Source organism: Tyto alba, unplaced genomic scaffold (genome assembly GCF_018691265.1).
Source record: "Tyto alba isolate M040663 unplaced genomic scaffold, T.alba_DEE_v4.0 Super-Scaffold_23, whole genome shotgun sequence".
Taxonomy (NCBI): domain Eukaryota; kingdom Metazoa; phylum Chordata; class Aves; order Strigiformes; family Tytonidae; genus Tyto; species Tyto alba.
This window is the reverse complement of record NW_024881297.1, coordinates 5,380,036-5,398,826: the sequence shown is the minus strand read 5'-3', so window position 1 is coordinate 5,398,826 and position 18,791 is coordinate 5,380,036. Positions and strand designations below refer to the sequence as shown.

The window sequence follows — 18,791 nt, the reverse complement described above, 5'->3', positions numbered from 1 at the left end:
GTGATGAAAACAGGACCTGGTGAGTTGCCTAAATAAAAGCTTTCAGCTTGGTGCAGCAGAGTTTATGCAGAGAAGCCTCTCCTGTGAGCTGGTGACAGTTGCTGTGGTGTAAGGAGAACTGGGAAAGACAGTTACTTTTAGACCCCAAAGTAAATCTGAATTGTGGAGCATGATCAGTTAAGGAGAGGTTGCTACATTTTAATTTATGTTAAACTGATTTTTTTTCAGTCATTTGCAAAGCTGGGCTACTTTGTAGTCTCTCTTTCCTAGACTAAATGGTATGCTTTCAATTCCAAATTTACTTCTGCAGTGCCCTGCCTTGTGGAGACACTGAAGGTACAAGACAAGCTCGGTGTAGACTTTGGCCTGTGCAGGGAGCAGTATTTGTAGATAGGCCCTCATGCCTCACAGCAGAGTTGGCACAGCCTCCCTCAGAGCAAACAAACCCTCTGCACCTGAGGTGTCTAATGCTGGTGCAAAGTCCTGCTCTCTGAGGTAGAGCACAGCAGAGTTTCCCAGAGAGGTAAGAGCAGTGGACGTTGCTGAAGCTGCCACCAGAACCTCTCCTGACCTCATCTGGACTGGGATTATGCCCGTGTTCATGGACTAGCTAAAAAGAACCCATGGAGCAAAATGATGGAGAGCTCATAGCTGTGGTTGTGTTTGTCTGGCTGATGCTGGAAGAATTATCTGAAGTAGTTACAAAGCTTAAAACAGAGAACAGACAGGGTAGCTATTAAAAATTAAACGTGCCTTTTCTAAAAAAACAGAGATGTGATGCAGCACATATGCTGAATTGGGAAGAGATATTAAATTTATACTCATTCAGCCCAAACACAGACAGGCTCTAAGTTGCTGATTTTGTTTTGCTTTTTCCACTTTCCTCCCTTGTCTGACTTCAACCATGAAGCCCATGGCCCTTCAGCCTTTACCACTGTTACTGAACTGTACTGTGGTAGTGTCCAGACACCCAGACGCCCAGGCTGAGGTCATGGCTCTGTTATTTCAGTGCTGATGAGTTTTAAAACCAGACCTTCTCTGTGGATTTTTGTGGCTACAAAAAGAGAAAGGAGAGTTTTGAGAGCACTGAAGAGTGGGAATGAGAGCTTCAGGGTGCAATGGCTGGTTGACTGAAGAGAGTCCAGTTATCAGAATGATTCAGGCAGACACGAGCTCCTGTGCCCACCCTCCAAACCGGCTGGGTGCGAGTTTTAGCACGGCTGAACTAACCTCTTCTGCTGTCTGGTGGGGTTCATTTGCCGGGCCCCCAGGTCCCGCACCCACATTGGCCTTGTGAGATCCAGACCAGGACTCGCTCACACCTGACCAGCTCAGAGCACGGGTGGAGCTTGTTCACATCTGGCTGGGTCTATCTAGTACAGATGTGCCCCGAGGGAAAGAGTTGGTGACTGATTAAATGCAGCTAAAGAAAGCTCATGCTGCCAAAGATTTTCCTGGAACCCCTTTTAGGCAGAGGCCTGGAAACACCAGAGATTTCTGTGTGACCGGGTCACAAGACATTTTAGATAAATAAAACTGAACCGACTGTACAAAAGCTATTTTTGCAAAATGAAATCTGTTTCAGAAAACTGGGACTTCAGTTGCTGCTTGTTTCTTGGCAGCAGAACACTAACGCCTGTGATGTGCTGCCACTCATTTCTGGCAAGCACTAAGTATGTGGTTTATAATCTGTGTTCATACATAATCAGTTTTAAGTTGTTTCTATAGATGCTGAATGTAAAATATTTGGATCAAACAGATTGTATTATCTTACATAACTTGTTCTCTTCCATATATTCAATGCCACATTATTCTCTCTTCCCCCCATCCCTCTTCCCCCCCCCCCCCCCCCAATTGTATCAGTTGATCCTGTGATTGGGAGCTTATTACAGCTATGGATTGTACTTTGGAACAGAGCTTCTAAACATAGAGGAAGCCCATCAGTGGAACAAATGACTAGTGGGTGGCATTCAGGCAGAGCGGCATATGCATTCTTTCTCATTTTGTTTGCCCTAAGGAAAGCTTTCACGCATCCTGCAATGTATTTTCCCTCCATCTCCTCACCCCTGCTGGTTTCCTCTTTGTCACCTATGTTTGTTGTAGTGTTCTATCTATTCTATCCCAAATTTTGTCCCCGCTTCTTTTTCACTTGTCCTTTCCTAGCACACCTTTCTATGGGCTTCACTGGAACTTTGCTTGCATAAGAATCACAAACCTCCAGATTTGATTCTCTCAGTAAAGTCTCTCTGCCTTTTTTTCCTCGCTCATATTGATTTCGCTGGAAATAATTCCTTTTGTGCTACCTACCATCTTCTCCACCCTTATCATCATATTTAAGTGAACATCTCGCAGTCAAAGATGGATTTATTTAAAGGCCCATGAGAAATCATGGCACAACCTTATCCTTCTGTTAAATGTAAGTGGACTGTGACCTGTGTAAGTGTGAGGTTTTATCAAAGATCACACAGAAATGTAGTAACAGCTGAAATTTAAAAAACTATCCTTAATCCTAGTCCCTTTCCTTCGATACAAGAAGCGTCTTGCACATGCTGCGTTTGCCTATTGATACTTATTTCTCAAGGGAGGAGATTTTAATTATTTTAATTCTGTCATACCCCATTAAATACCTGCATATTGACCTGGAAGATTTCTCTAGAAATAGAACTGCTGTTTTAGAGGATTTCTTTTTTAATTGCAGTGTGATTGGAAGTGAAGTTGGTTTAATTGACCAAAGTAGACTTAATATAGAATTTCCACTGGGCTACTTAATGCTGAGGCTTTGCCACTTCTTTGCAATATCTGCTCTGTCTGAAACATTTTACTTGATTCTAGCTCTTTGACACGCTGAGGCATATTGTGTTATTTAGGTCTAAAATATCTGTTACCACAGTGCTGCTTCCGTTGTGAATACAAAATCTGCCTCCACATGGTATCTCAGCTAAATGCTGTATTTTACACATTTTAATTTCAGATCTCCTTTATGACAAATACTTATTTTTCCATCAATAAACTAACTCCTTACCCCACTTCAAATCTTGCTAAGTCTTCTACCTTTCTGTTTTCAGAGAGAAAATCAAGAAAGGTCTTAAGGATTTGGAGGAGGTAAAACCAGCAGGTGACACATATATACATGAAGGATTAAAACAGGTAGGTTTTAGTCATCTTGCAATCAAAATATCCTCTGTTCTCACCCTTTGGATAAAAGCATCAGCAACCTGTAACCTAAGCGGATTGATTGTATGCCTCAGTCTGTTACGCTCGAATCTTTTTGGTTTCCTAAGTGGTCCCAAGATTGCCCACATACTATGCAAATCCCATGCAGAAGATTAGCCATCATAGAAAATTGCCATATGGAATTTCTTTGACTTGATCCTTCGCAGTAGAGAGCAGTTCTTTGTCGTGAATTTAACAGCTAACACAGCATACCAATTACATGGTAAATAGTCACACACAGCTTTGTAGGGCTGCAAGTCTAACAGTGCCTTCTAGAGCATGTGCTTATGGAGAGTTTACAGCACAGATCAGCATTTTCAAGACAAATGGTCTTAATTTTGTACTATCTTAATTATGGAGTTCCCAACTGGTTATATTTTTTGAGACATAACCATTAAAGTATACTTTGCGATTTTGTTGAAAGACTCAAGCCCTGAAGGTGAGGGATGAGGTGAGGATCTAAGCTTTCGCTGCTATGGACAGAAACTCACTTTCTTCCTTTATGCCTATGGAGCCAAGTTTGTAATTGTGATCTGTGGGCTGAAATGCTAGGCAAACAGGTTTGTTGCTGTTTAAAAAAAATACTTAGTTTGAAGCCATTCTTTTTATAACTTGGAACCTACTGACTGGCATTTGAAATCTTGGGGAGCAGCAAAGGGAACCTTGTGGTGAATCTGAAGAGAAGTGAGCTTCACAACTCAGAGTATCTGTCCTGAAAGAATCAAGTGTTTCCAAGGGTTGATCAGTTAGTGATCTCTGCACTTTGGAGATGGGCTCACTGGTGACTGGAAAATCCTGATGAATGATTTCCTTGTTAGTAGTGAGTTAAGGGAAGGTAGAGGATTGTCACAAGAGATGGGTTTGAAGATGAGGCTGTGTGCTGTTTCAGATGCTGTATTCACTTAGAAGATGCATCTTGGTTAAAAGTTCAGGTGTAATTTTAAGCTGGATAAATGTTTTTTTTTTTTTTTTTTGTTTTCAGGCCAATGTGCAAATTGAGAAGCAAGGAGCCTCAAGGTTTTCTAGTATCATCATTGCATTGACAGATGGCAAGCTAGATGGTCAGATTCCCTTGTATGCAGAGAAAGAGGTGAGTGCTAGGTGAAAATGCATGTTATATTCTGAAGAGTTTGAGTGTTGTCTGCGGAATGAAAAAATGCTTACTCCTCTGTTCTATTCTGGGCAGGCAAAGAAATCCAGAGAGCTGGGAGCTAGAGTTTATTGTGTTGGCGTCCTTGATTTTGTACAAGAACAGGTAAGAATGTTACTATTTTAAATTCCTAGTCAGTACCTTATCACAGGGTTTCATACAGTTAAAGTTAAGTAATAGAGAAATTAATTTTAATTACATGAGGCAGTATAATGTCTTCTCTGGCTCAGGAAGCAGACACTCAGATGTGTATGTAGGCATAAATAGAATGTGTGGTCATGTTCACTGCTGAGAAGACCTGTTGGAAATATCCTTGCTAACTGGTAGCTGCCAGCAGGAAAGAATGTAGGCAAAACCCCTTTCATTAAGATGGCAACCAGATTAGGCTACAGGTCAGATGAACAGAGTAGCTATAGTCTTCAAGCAGCACGTATAACAGCCTTGGGATAAGAAAAAGAAAGAAGGATCCATGTCCTTAAGTGACTGAAAGCTCTTCCAGAGTTGTTGTGTCCTAATGAAGGCTGTAGCTTCTACTGTACTGTGAAAGTAACTTAAATGGAGAAGTACTCAAAAGACTCTTTACTATAGAAGGCACATAGAGAGGCTGTTTAATGGAAGGCAGAGCAAACTGGGGAGGTAATTCTGGAAAGAGTTATGAAGTCACTGCCAAGATACAGGCCCTAAAGGGCTTCTTTAGTGTGGTGGTTTGACACTATAGCTAGCCACTATACCATTTTTTTAGCTGCAGTGGGTTGTAGTAAGTCCTCCCATTTAGAAAAGTCATAGTTAGCTGTGAGAAAACTCAAAATTTTCCTTCTCTTTTCAGAGTTGATGGGAATTGTTTTTAGACATCCATTTACATTTTAAAGGTGAAAAGCAGTGTGATGAATTTAGTTTGTCAAATGATTCACGTGTTTGCATGCGTTTTCTCTCCAAAGCTTGAAAAAATTGCGGACACAAAAGAGCAAGTCTTCCCTGTCACTGGAGGATTCCAGGCACTTAAGGGGATAATCAATTCTGTGAGTATCAGGCAATAAGCTTAACATTTCCTCAAGATTACAGCGTACTGTCTAGTCCCACTTACCTTTCCAGGCAGAATTGGTTCCTAAATCAGTAGTTGCAATATATTATGTTCTCTCCTCCTTATCTTAGAGATGCAGTTCTGTAAATTAACATTGCCTGCCACTCCTGCAGTTATTCATGCTCAGATGTCGTGTGGAGTCCTCAAGACTCCATACAAGTGCAGTAAGTTTAAGGGTGTTGCACTGAGGAATGGCTGCTATAGGTTTAGTGTGAAAAAAATTGAGACTGTTACTCTAAGAGAGTTGAGGACAACTGGTTAAAATCATAGGAATGAGTGCAGTTTAGAAATTGCCCAAATCTTCATATACAGAGAAGCATTCTAGATATATACTTTAGCTTTGTCTTTTACTACTTGTTTTCCCAGTAAGTGATAAGACTTTCAGTTCCTTTTTCTCAGCATGCTGTTAGAAACTCCCATCAGTGAGATGAGGCTATTTGACTGATGATTCTGATTTCTAAGAGGGGATCAAAGCAAGAGGAACATTTTGGTTGTGGTCAATGGCTTGACAGTATTTTAGCCATGTGTCAAGAAGACACCTTTGGTTGTGGGGACCTAATTTATTTGCCTCATCTTAAACTAAAGGCTGCGTGTTTGATGCAAGGTTAACAGTGCTGCTGCTGCATGTAGGCAGCACAATGGAAAAAAGCTTACTGTCAAAAGTCAAGTCAAAACCAGCAATGGAATCCTTTTTCTGAGATATAATTCATTTCCCTTTCCTTTTTATTTTATTTTTTTTTTTAATAAAGAAAGGATACTACTCACATACAGGATATTATGCAGTCATGAATTTATCACTTCCCTTGAATAGCGTGTTTTTTGTGGAAGTTACTGTCATAGTGAAACAACTTATTTTCCTTCCTATTGCTTAAAATAAATGTAATTTCAGAATCTTCCTTGCACATTCTAAAGAGAAATAATCAACCTTTTCATGCAGTGACATTTATTTTCCTGGAAAGACAGTACACCCCATGTGGTACTGCTTTTTAAAAATCTCATCCTATGCTGTATTAAAGACTTATAAGATTCAGTTATTCTGCTAGTGTGAAGGGATGTGACATTGAAAACACTAGTGATAGACTTATAAATAAGAGCTGAATGTTTAGCCCCAAATGATTATGTTACAGTTCTAAGGATACTGCATTTCAAAATGTGTATGTCAAGACAGAAGTAGGAAAAGGCCTAAAGACATTTGCATTTGGAATTTCCCCTCCAACAAGGGTCACTGACCTGCAGATTGGACCCTTCCAAGGAGTCAGGTTTCTCCACTCTTCTTGCTCTTTGAAGAAGCAGCAGGAGTATGATCACTTGAAATTTCTGAAGAGTTCAGCCTGAGGTGTCTGTAATTCAAACACGTGGAAGATTAGCATAACCTGTAGGTTGTCCCAACTATCCCCCACTGTCAGCCAAAGTACTTCTGGGCAGTCTTGGGCTAGTAGCAGTGCCAGACTGCCTTTTTTATACCTCCCAGGAGCTTTCAAGCACCTTTGCTTTTTTGTGGACAGAGTGAGAGAAGCTTTTCTGATAAGATTTGGCAGATGGTGTTTGCACAAGCCTCAATCCAGCTGCTTCTGACACTTGTGAAAAACCCGGGTGTAAAAATCCTAGATTAGTGCTAGTCGAGCAAGAAAAGACGCACATAATGGCAGCACCTTGTTTTAAGATAACAGCTTAGCACTAACAGGGACTGTACAGAAAAAGCAGACTTCAAGTACACTGTTCTACAGCTTATGTGCATTGTCTGTTCCTTTAAACTGTGACTAAACTCCTGAATTGTTTAGGGCTTTATTTAACAGACTGCAGCTGGAATAGACATTTCAAAACTTGGCTTACTGCGTATTTCTGTCCATAAAAAGACTCATAATGTGGCTGTCGGGGTGGTGGAAAATGTGTTCACTGACAAATAAAGGAGCCTGAGAAAGCCTTTCTGATAGAAGACATATCAACTGACTTGATTCTTACCTGCATCAGTCTCATTTGTTGGGATAACAGATCAAACAAAAGCAGTTAGTATTAGTGATTTGATAGCTCCTGAGAGCTTTTAGAAGCTTGAGTATTGTTTACAGCTTTCTGAAAAGCACTGAATCCAACTGGAGTTTCATTTAGCTGTCAAAGCATGTGAAGGTCTCCTTTTCTCTAGTGAGCACATTAAATGTATGTCAGAACCAGCGGGAGAATGATACCCTGCTAGTGTCCCTGTTTTACCACAGAGTGTGGATGGAAGTATCTATAGGTAGGGTTTTTGGTTTGGTTTTGGGGGGCTTTTTTTTTTTTTTTTTTTTTTTAAATATATGTGTGGTAGCTGTATTAACATGAATTTTTGATATGCTGTAGATATAACTCATTTTTTTTTGGAGGAGTTTTGACTGATTGTGACAATCCATTCTCATTGCTTTATAAAATTGATAAGCAGATCTAATTGAACATGAAATAGTCAGTTTTCCTTTTTATTCACAATTATATATCCATTATAGTTTGCAAGTTAGCTAGAGAATACAGGCTCAAAGAGACACTCTGTAATAAAAGGGAAAGCTAATTTCAAAACATGAAAATGAAATACGTCACAAACATTCGGAAGTATTGCTCAAAATGTGGTGTCAAAGGCGCAGTTGTGCACCATGAACACTGTCAAACACTTCTTGTTTAGAAAAGATATACTGTTTACAGAAATGGCAGCAACCCAGCAATTAAAACCTTCAGACAAAAATACAACACAAAACTGTTCAGTAGGAACGATTGGAGGAGCTGCTTAAAGCCTCTACAACTTTTGTTTCCACCCTACTCAGCTATGAAATTTTTTGACTGCTATGTTGTTACACTTGTATCAAACTCCAGGAGAGCTGAGCAGTTAATCTTCATTTGCTGATGGAAAAAAAAGTGATGAGCTTTATCATAGAGTACCTGTTAGTACCTGCTTTTGCAGTTCTTTGAAGTCTAAGCAATTATTCCGATTTATTTTCTTTGGACTGACACACAAAATATGTTTCAATGTGGCCAGGATGACAAGGCAGTTGAGATTAGCATTTAGAGAAAACCTAGCTCAGATGTTGAAGAGATTGCATTGCATTTTGACCTTAGTTCAGACAAATCCCCAGTGAAGTGAGTATAGATTTAAGCACCACAATGCTGTGTTTCCGTTGAATAATATCAACTAATGATTCAAAACTCTCTGCAGACTTCTGTGAAGAGGTGACTGTTTTGTGAAGTGTCCGGTTCTTTTGGTGTTGCCAATATCTAACCTTACAAAGTAGTAACTAAACAGCATCATCAGGGTAAATAAATGTAAGCAAAAGTCTACAGCTTAAAAGAAGAATGCTGAAGGCAAGTTATTATGCTATCAGGAACAGTTTACTGATGTAGTTTGGCTGATAATTACATGGAGTATGGCCTGATGAGCAAGCCATAGCAGTGTGAAGTATAAGGGTTTGAGCACAATTTACATCACCATGAGACAGTTCAGTGCTATATAAGAAAATGAAACCCATTCTTTTTTCCCTTCCCTATATATAATTTATATATATATATATATATTTTTGTCCATTTGATAAAGAACCATTCAGGGATTTATCATTTATATTGTTAGATCTGTCATAACCAAAACAGCACCTTCCTACCTGGCTTTGGGGGACTGCTGGTGAGGCTGCACATCTCTTGATATAAGGGTGCTGAGCTGTAAGCAAGCAGTCTGTAAGCAAGATAACTCAAAACTGCCTCACTTGCATCTCACCAGATTTGGTCCTGAACCAGTGCTTTCATCGGGAGAAACTGAGGGACTTTGTGCTTATTAAATAGCTCAGTCAGACTCACAATTTCCCTAAGGTACCAGTTTCTGCAAGGTGACTAGAGACTGGGGCTGACTGCCTTGAGAGGACTGGATATCTCGGGCATCAAGTAAACTTCTCTGTAATGCAAAAAGCAGTATTGGACTCCCTGTCAAGGAGGGGGGCTGAAAATGTTTGTATTCATAGAAGCAGGAAATGTTGCCATTCTGAACACTGTTCATATTAACTGTTTGATCTCTTACAAAATGATGAATGGAGGAATAATGAGAAGAAGCTATTAAAATAAGGAGCTGGGAGCCAAGGTGCTGCTATCACTTGAACCAAACATGTAGAGTCTTCAGACAAGATAATATCTTTCAAAAGGCTGAAGTTTCTGTAATGCTACCATAATACTCTGCTGTAAATTGGTATGATGCTTTATTTCCAATTTTTCCTGCAACTTTTTCATGTTTTGCCTGCTTTCACGGCATGTTTCTGTGCACATGGTTTGCACAGCTCAGCAAATCTGAATCGATTTTATGTGCCATATTTTGAAAAACAAAATCAGTGAAAGATCTCTGCTTTCCCGTTTGCTTAAGCAAACACAAGTCCTACTGATTTGTGAGTGAAAGTTGTCTAGTTGTCTCTGCAGGCAGAATTGGACAAGGCTTGTGCCTTTAAAAGTTACATTAATGGAACTCACTTTAATAACATTATTAGAGTGTATGACAGTTCTAAGTAGACTTAAACACATTTTTATACTAAAGTGAGTTGGCAGCACTTAATACAGGAAGTTACAATATACTTTGTACTTAAGAAACCCCACAGAAACTTATCTGATAATACTCCAGGAACTGATAGGTGCAGATCTTGAGAGGAAGTAGTCAGTTCAAATATAAGTTCAGTCTAGAATTGTTTTATCTTTAATGGTTACAAAATGCCTTAAGAATTCTCCCTGAGAATTTCAACAACAATTTCTAATAGAATTGTTAAGCTCTCTTCTTGCTTGTTAATTTTGCACGTGCTCAGTTTTGAATCGTTCATTTTATGTGGGAAAACCACCCTTAAACATACTGGACAAAAAATTTGATCAAGCCATGTAAGTTGAGCAGTTGCAGTGGAACATTTAAAATTGTAGCTAAATTGTCTCCAAGTTGTCTGAGCCCCTCAGGATAAAACCTAACCCGTAGTATAAAGTTGTAAGTTTGTCCAAGGGAAGTTGCAAGTTCAGAGATAATATTGTGCAACCTATGAGAGTTAAGTCTTGAGTCAGTGTAGGTGTGGGACAGAGTAGAGCAAACTACTAATGGCCTGCGGGCAGCCCCCCTGCAGCTGTACGTGGGCTACTGCATTCAGCTCTACAGAGCTCGTGGCAGGAATGGTATTAACAAAAACTGGAAGAAAGTTAGCTGACAGTGTAACTGTGAGGAGAAAGGGACAGTGCTACAGGAAGGCGTGATTCTTGGAGGAACACAGTAATACACACATAAGTAGTTCTCTTCTCAGGTGGAGCTTTTTTCGTGAAAGTGCCTGCACTGAAATAAGTAACACTGCTTGCTATGTGGTACCTTATCCCACACAATGAGATTCTGCAGTCTCTACTCAAGTATCCACCTCTTGGTGAAAGGGTAACCTGGGGGAGAGGAGTCCTCAGTGTTTGTAGGATGTAAACTCCAAGGCTGGAGTTACTTACAACTATCAAATGAGTGTACCGAGGAACAGTAAAATTGAACAAAGGATTAAATGCATCCAGGGTCCTTTAAAAAAAATATATTCATAACATACCTAGTGGCAGACTCTTGCTAAAGCGGTATAAGCAGGTAGTGCTATAAAAGTCTTACTGCCTAATGGTAATAATTCTTTCTAGTAAAACTCTTGTTGATGATAGAGGAAAGTCTGCTCCGGTTGTAAAGAACAGTCAGCAAAATCCCTCTAGCATTCAAATTCATTTAAGCAACAGTGAAGGATATCTATTGAACATCCAGGGGATTTCCTTGTCAGATAGTTGGTGTATCAAAAACTATGCAAGACAACACATTCTAACCTTCAGGTTACATGGACTGGCAACAGCCAGGTCAGTGGGGCCCAAAGGGAACCCCTGCTTAAAATGGATGTGTCAGTGGCACACTCAACAGCTCTCAATACCTGACTAGTTACTTCTCATCATGAATGTGGTGACAGTCATCATCACTACACTGGTTGGTCCCCCAGTGCCTCAGCAGAGAGAGGCCCCACAGGGTGTTGACAACACTTGGTGAAAAACAGACCTGTACCTGTATGCCTTACAGTCTCACAAAAAAGTCAGCAGGGAGAGAGGTAAGCGACCCATGTTGGACAGGGAGTTGGTGTCAAAGCGGGAAAAGAACAAAGTCTAGTGAGTAGTAGCCAGCTATGTTGAGGTAGGCAAGAGCTGTTTTACATGAAGAGCGGTTTAGCCTTCAGGTTTGCAAAACTTATTGCAATGACTTCACAAAAATGTGCTCCAGCCTCTCTCCGTAAATCTGATACCTCCTGCACTAGAAATGCTATCAGCAGCATTTCCTTGATCTAACCTGGCTTTTGCACTGGAATGGTATGTGAATTAAACTCATGTGAGTCAATCAACATCTCTGACAGTTACCTGCTATATGGCAACAAGACAGGTCAGCAGAGTACGTGTTTATGGAGAGTGGGAAACCTAACTGCAACAGTTAGTGCTCCAAGGTAGACACTTTGGTAAACGCACAGTATCTCCCATGCGAATGTTTACTGAGCCTCTTCTCTCTCAGTGGGCAAGTTGCAAGCAACTTGGTTATCGAGTAATAACCAGGGACTACATTATTTTGAATTCGTCGATACTTCTGCCTTGAGCCAGCTCAGCAGAGCTGAAATTCCTCCCTAGTCCCTCTTCCTTGGAGTCTGCTCTCCCCTTTCTCCTTAAATGATGTCCCTCAGCTGCAGATGAGGGGAGGAGGGTCAGCCAACTGACTGTATGCTGTTAAGATTTTTCAAGAGCAAAATCAGCTTAAACAGTTCATTATCAATTATACATCAGCTTAATTGGATCATTTCCTGTAGGAAGAAAATATGCTCGGTTTATGCACTGGGAATCCAGGAAGCAAACTATTAAATATTTAAGGAGGTGGGGGGAGGAGAAATGCAACAAGTTATCATTAAAAGAATTATTCTGATTAAATCAGACCTCTTCTTTAATCCCCTTGGATGGTCTAATATTCAAGCCGCACTAGGTGCAAGATTTAGAACTAACGTCGTGCTGTGTTTTCCATGTGATTGAGACCGAGTAGATAGTTTTGGGAATTACTGCATGTAGTTGTTAAAAGGAATCAATGGCCTGGAATAGAATGCTTTCTGCTCTACCCTTCACTGCTGTGCAGCCCTTAATTTGACATTCTCTGACATATTACAAACCATATAATGTTCTCCTGGAGAACAGAGAGCTTGATAAGCCAGCAACGTAACTGACTTGGTTCCAGTTTGGGTGAGCATGGATGTGCCTTGTGATTTGGATTTGACTTGTCAGCTATCCCTGCATGGCTATCAGTTCTGTTACATAAGGGATGCTGTAGAACTTGCTTAAAATTAAGCACTCAAATGAAGTCCAAATGAAATCTAGTGTTTCCTTTGTGATAAGTTTCTTTGAGCCAGATTTTTCTTACTAATTAAAAAAAAAAAAATAGCTCAAACAACTTTTTTTTTTTTTTCCCCTGTTATGGAAAGTAACAGTTTGTCCTGATTTTTATTTACATTATTTGATAAGTAATGGGTTTAGGATTGTTTTTAGTAATTTGGGAGTAAAGGTTCTGATGCTGTTAAAATACGCATCTCTTATGACCCACAGTTTTGTTGTCTACATTTGGTTTACTCAATGACTGCAAATGAGGGACTGCTTAGACATGATGTAATTAGAATATTCTCACTAACCTGACACTGCACCAGGCTTCTCTCTGATGGTTATTTTATGCAAGACCATATGTCTCAGATTTTTTTCATTTGGATAGGGGACAGGATAGCCACCTTCCCTCCCCACACCCCCTTTACCCTTGGTCTTTGTCTGTGGAACTACTGAGCAGTGTCAGGAAGTAGGCTGAAATTGGCAGCGAGCTGTAGTTAAGAGCACAGATGTTTGGCAGCAGATAGAGGTAGAGCCCCTTAGATATTAACTGCTGTAGTTCCTTTGCAGTGATTATGTTGGAAGGAAGCATCAAAATGGTGTTTCCTGTGAAAGCATGTGTTTCATTCCAAGTTACTGTGAATTGATTGTCTTCCATCTAGTGTGAGGTGGTCCTGTTGCCTCATTGCTTTCCACACAGATTAACACTGGGGAAAAATGGGAAATTAGAGGGCTTGCTTTAACCCAGTAGGGACACATGGTGTGGGACTGCTCCGTAGGTATTATACGGAATTTAATTTTGCAGACAGATCCTATTGTTGGTGTTGTTTTTCTTTAATACTCTTTTCTTTATTAAGTTCAGATTATAATGCACTGACCTTATGTCACTATCTGATAGAATGGAAGATTTCACTTTGGAAACAAGCCCTTAATTTCAGGGAGTTTAAACATTAGTTGCTGTGCTGAGAAGCTGGCCTGTCTAGAGTCCAAGGTGTGCTATAAATGTGACTTAAAGATCCTGAGTATGATTAACATTACTCAGGTGTAATCACAGAAATCAAAGGCTCTACTTAGATTCATTTTCTCTTGTAACATACTCCAGGTCTTTACCTTTAAGGACTAACTCTACCACAGTATAAGGGGGCACAACACCTATTTGGATAGAAAAAAAAACCAAAACTTGTGAATGAGAGAAACCTGTAATGATACCAGCATAAGTACAGCCTAAGTTTTTCACCACCCTGATTTCACACACATTCACATTTACATGTAAGGCTCAATGACTTCAGTATGAAAAATACTGATCTATGGACAGTCAGCATTTCATTCTCTATAATAAAAACAAAAATGAGTCCATTATGCCAATTAAACACCTCCTGCTTTATTTTAATTTCCTTTTTTACTGCCTCAGCAATAGTGCAAAAAAAAGTTTGAAGTTGCAGAAAAAAAAAAACCAAGCCAAGAATAAAGCTGCCAATATTACTTCTAAATGACTCATAGAAAAATAAAAGTACATGGAAACACGGATTAAGCCCACTCCTAATTCAGCCAATCAGCACAAATGAAGCAAAATAAATCTAGGAACTACAGCATGCACTTGTGTAAACTTAGTTTCGATAGGTTCTGTTTGACTCACTCCAGCCACACAGGCTGCTAGCTCAATGTAGCTTCAAATGACTAAACCAAACAGTAGTACAACACTGTTTGCATTACACAGTCTTTGGAGAAGTTTTACAGCTCCAAGGTGGAATAAAGCTCAAAAAGGTATTAATTTACCAGAGAGAAGACTAACGTAAGAGCTCTGTTCTGGAAGCTCAGACAGCCGCATGCAGCTCTGACTCTGAGTTTCTACACCCCACCTACAAACACGGCCACACCAGTGCACTCAAGCAGGTCTGTTCCTGCCTACCACTTAAACAGCTGCTCCCCAAGCCCCACTCGTGCTGCTCTGTGGCATTCCCTGATCAGCACTTAGTGGGAGGTAAAAGATGTAGGCAATCCCTAATCAGGAAACAGCTGACCATCAAAAGAGGCTTTGCCTATGTCTACAGATCCAACTGAGATTAATAATGCTAAAGGTAGTTTTAAATGCTCTTCTGCTATCAAAGCCCTCTCAGACACTGTTTTGTGAGTTAGCAGTAGTGTGCCATCTTTCCTTGCTGCTCCCCTTCTTTCACTACATTTTATTGAATTAAATACTTGTGTTTTGCAGTAACAATTATAAGGCTGTAGGTGGGTAACTTAAGCATGTTTACCACTATATCTTGATCAAGGGCGGAACTAAAGGAGATGCAGTTCTTCATGATGCAGGTTTCATGGTAAACCGAGAGACATGCTTGACACAGAATGTGAGGAAAAGCACATCCTCTTTGTGTGTCACAGTGTAAACATAGCTTCTCCTGTTTTAATTATGTTTGTAGTTTACTGTAGTTCCAATATCTGCTTTCCTCATGGTTGGTTATATTTTGCTCACTAGGTGTTGTGTTTATAGCATCAGCAGAGAAAATTATGAACTCTGCATTTGGAAGGCAGAGAGGAAAGAGAAGGGGGTGGCAATCTCCACAGAAAAGCCACTATCTTGAATTTGCTGTTAGACTAGCATTAAAGTTTTTTTTTTAGTACTGTTTTGCTATCTTTCTGAATTGTGCAGCACACATTTTGCAGTGAGTGTACACATGACTAGTTGGCAGTGTATCAATAGGCAGTGCTCCAGGCGCAAGCTCAGAGTGCAATGAGCAGGAGCTAATACTACTGTAAATACATTTTTGCATGTGGACAGTGAAAGTTGATTAAATTGCACTGTCATCATGTTTTGAACATGTCTTGCCATACGTGAATATAGCAAATATGATTAAAGGTGAACATTTTTTTCCTATTTAAAACTTGTTTCTGGAAATAGCAAGTTAGATGCATTTATTACAGTGCATACACTTTTGTTCACAGAACCATTTTGCCTTGGCCTGTAAAGAGTCAAGCCAGCCTGATTTGGGAATGATGTAAACAAAAGGTGCATGTTTGCAACTGAACCCTAGGGAGTAAAGGCCACCAGTGACTCTGGAAGTCCTTAGTTGTTCAGAATTATTAGCGTGCCAAGTCTGATCAAAATGTGTCGAAGAACTCTCTTCCTCCAGAAGTTCATGGTTATACTACTCTTTTTACCAAGAAGCAAACACCTTACACATCCATATATAATTTTCTAGTTTCAGAACACTAGACTTAAAAATTGTCATGGTGGTTCAATAAAGATCAATCCAGCTGTGCTGATGACCTGCCCCAAATCCTGAACTCAGCTGACCGTTCCGGGGAGGAACAGATGCCATGAGGGTTATGATTTATGGTGCTGACTGCTGCCAAAAACTTTTGAACTGTGTACTGAGGCTAAGCAAAATCGAATGGTGCTGTGAAATAAATTGACACTTAGCATATTTTGTTAATTGTCGATGTACAGTTGGGTTGCTCGTGGCTCGTTACTACTGCATTGTTCTCACAATTTGTTGGAACATGAAATTCATTAAAGTGCTGGAAGGGAAAGTTGTTTTAGCCTGCATGTAACACTGTACCGCATGGTACAGCTCTGTTCCACAGTATGTTCTGAGTGTATGGTAGTCAAAATACTTAAAAAGCGGCGGGAGCCGTACTGCTTTACCGTTGAAATTCCGAGAACTTTGAAGAGGCAGTGCAAGGGTGAAAAGTGAGTTGAAGCAGAGCTGGGCCCAGTCTGTGACAAGTTGGAGAGGTAATTAATCAAAGATGCAGAAGGCATGTCTTCTATGGGAAAAAATGTTTGCATAAAGCATGGGCAAGATCTATGACAAGGCAAAATTTATAAACAGAGGTGGAATTTGCAAAGACTATAAGCACTGGTGAGCCTTATGTCATCCTGTTATTTGGCTGCCTTTGCAATTTATTGCAGGGACATCTGCCTTTTCTATGCTAATGTAATTATTTGTGTAGGTGTATTGTTTCTGCAGTTTAGATCTAACAAGACATGATTCTGTTTTTCAATTCAGACACCTACAGGTCAGAAACTTGACAATGTTTCTGTAAAACAACTCTAATTGAATTACATGTTTTATTAATGACAAAAATACTAAATCACTTATTTAAGAAGTGGGCTGTGAAGTTTAGGCGAGCCTTTGGGAACCTTCTGGTGGGAAGTGCATAGAAATCCATGCCACTGATGAGGATTGATACAGATTTAAAGTACGGATTAACAGTCAGGTTGTTCAAAAAAAAAATCACTAGGTGAAAAGTGGTGTCAAACTGAAAAAGCTGATAAAGTAGATGGACTTTCTACAACTGTTTTAAGGAAAACTTACATGTGTACTTGTTTGTGCCTGAGAAATATTAAACTTATATTGAACATAAAACTGTCTGTGGCTTGTAAGCCTCTGAAATAGCTCAAGAGATGGAGGTAGGTGACAATTGGACAATGTAGGACTTGAGAAAATCTGAATGCCTGTTAGCTGGTTCAGGAGCTAAACAGTTTTGGTTGTGATTGCTGCATGCTTCTCTGTTGTTAGTGAGCTGCTGGAAAGTGTTTAACAGTAAGAGTTGAATACATAGACACTCCTCTAAAGGACAGAGCCTCTGAGACCTCCGTGTGTGCCAGATTCTGCAGGACTGTTGTGGAAGGAAGCTAAATCTAATTTTCTGTATGGGACAGCAAAGCCTTGATCCAGCAAGGGACATCTTTTAACTGTAAGCCAGGATCTCATCCCACTGTATGCAACAGAATATTCATATGCTTCAAGTTACACATGCAGATAAGGAATGTGATAGCTGGCTCACAGACAGAATTGGGCAGTCTAGCAGCTGATTTACGAGTGATCCTTTCAGAAAATAAAAGCTTGTTTGGCCAAATAGAACCCCAGGATATGCCAGTGAGTTTACATCAAGGGTGAATTTGCTTTCGAGTGCCCATGGGATCTCTCAGATGCTTTTATTCTGGTAACTTCTGCTCTCAGAAGCATTCTGAAATTATTAACTTGCATTACTGAGAAATGCTGTGGAAACGGTACAGTATCCATTCATGTAATAGTCATGAGTTGTGATTTCACTAAAAGCCTTAGAGGCTCCTCTGCCTTCAGCCAGCCCTCGGAAGCTGTGTCGGCCAGTGTTTTCAGTGCTGAGCATAAGCTGCGTTCATGCCGGTTGTTACTGAGGTAGCTGTTGTAATAACTGTTTGTAGAAAACGGCATAACAACAATTTTTTTTAATCTTAGATGCTCAGCTGCTGCTGCTGCAATATGGCAGTGATGTAACAAATTCTGTCTATGGAGCAGCTACAGAATAGGGTTTCCTCAGCAGTCTGTTGTTTTGTTGTTGTTGAACATGAGGATGTTTGGGGCCTGAATTTCATGTCTCATTTTCTTTAAATAGAAGAGACTGACTACCTTGAAGAATGGAATGCTACTGCCTTCTCTTTTTCTAGCAGCCACACATGCTTCCTAATGAATGGTAAAAATGGCAAGCCCACAACTGGGATTTTGATGTGATCCTTTCCACTTTGATTTGCCTCTGTGTGTTTCCAGCTATAACCAGTTCTGCATAGCACAGTTCTGTCTCAGACTTGGAGGAACCAATCTGTTTTTCCTCTATAGTTCTCCATTTCTGAAGCTGCAAGACAACAGGACACAGGCTGACAGGTTTCAACTCTGGTTTGCACTTTGGTTTGTGAGGAATTGTTTCCTTCTGAGACAGCTAGCATCCGGGGAGGTGACTAGGAGGAACGCTTTTGTAACCCCAGGAGAAGAGAGCCTTATACTTGGTGTGGAGCTCTGGCAATGATGACATCAACTCTCTGAATCTCTCCCTGCATGCTGTTAAACAAAGGCAATTTATAGTCTTACTGGAATTTGTTTTATGTTAGCAGAGCGTGTAACTATCTTATCCAAGGATGGCCTTATATAGTGATTACTTCAACTTTTCTTGTGGCAGTAGGTTTCTAAAAAATGAATTTGCAATGCCCAATCA

The 18,791-nt window shown here is 40.1% G+C and overlaps 1 protein-coding gene across 2 annotated transcripts in view; it reads left to right on the top strand.

The window, feature by feature from the left end:
• ANTXR2 (ANTXR cell adhesion molecule 2) overlaps positions 1 to 18,791 on the top strand; it is a 119,875-nt gene that overhangs the window by 8,281 nt on the left and 92,803 nt on the right. For both annotated transcript variants that reach the window (XM_033007403.2, XM_033007419.2), the window contains exons 4-7: positions 3,066 to 3,147; positions 4,196 to 4,303; positions 4,400 to 4,468; positions 5,302 to 5,382. In XM_033007403.2, coding sequence (XP_032863294.2) covers positions 3,066 to 3,147; positions 4,196 to 4,303; positions 4,400 to 4,468; positions 5,302 to 5,382 — 340 coding nt within the window. The remainder of the gene's footprint in view (positions 1 to 3,065; positions 3,148 to 4,195; positions 4,304 to 4,399; positions 4,469 to 5,301; positions 5,383 to 18,791) is intronic.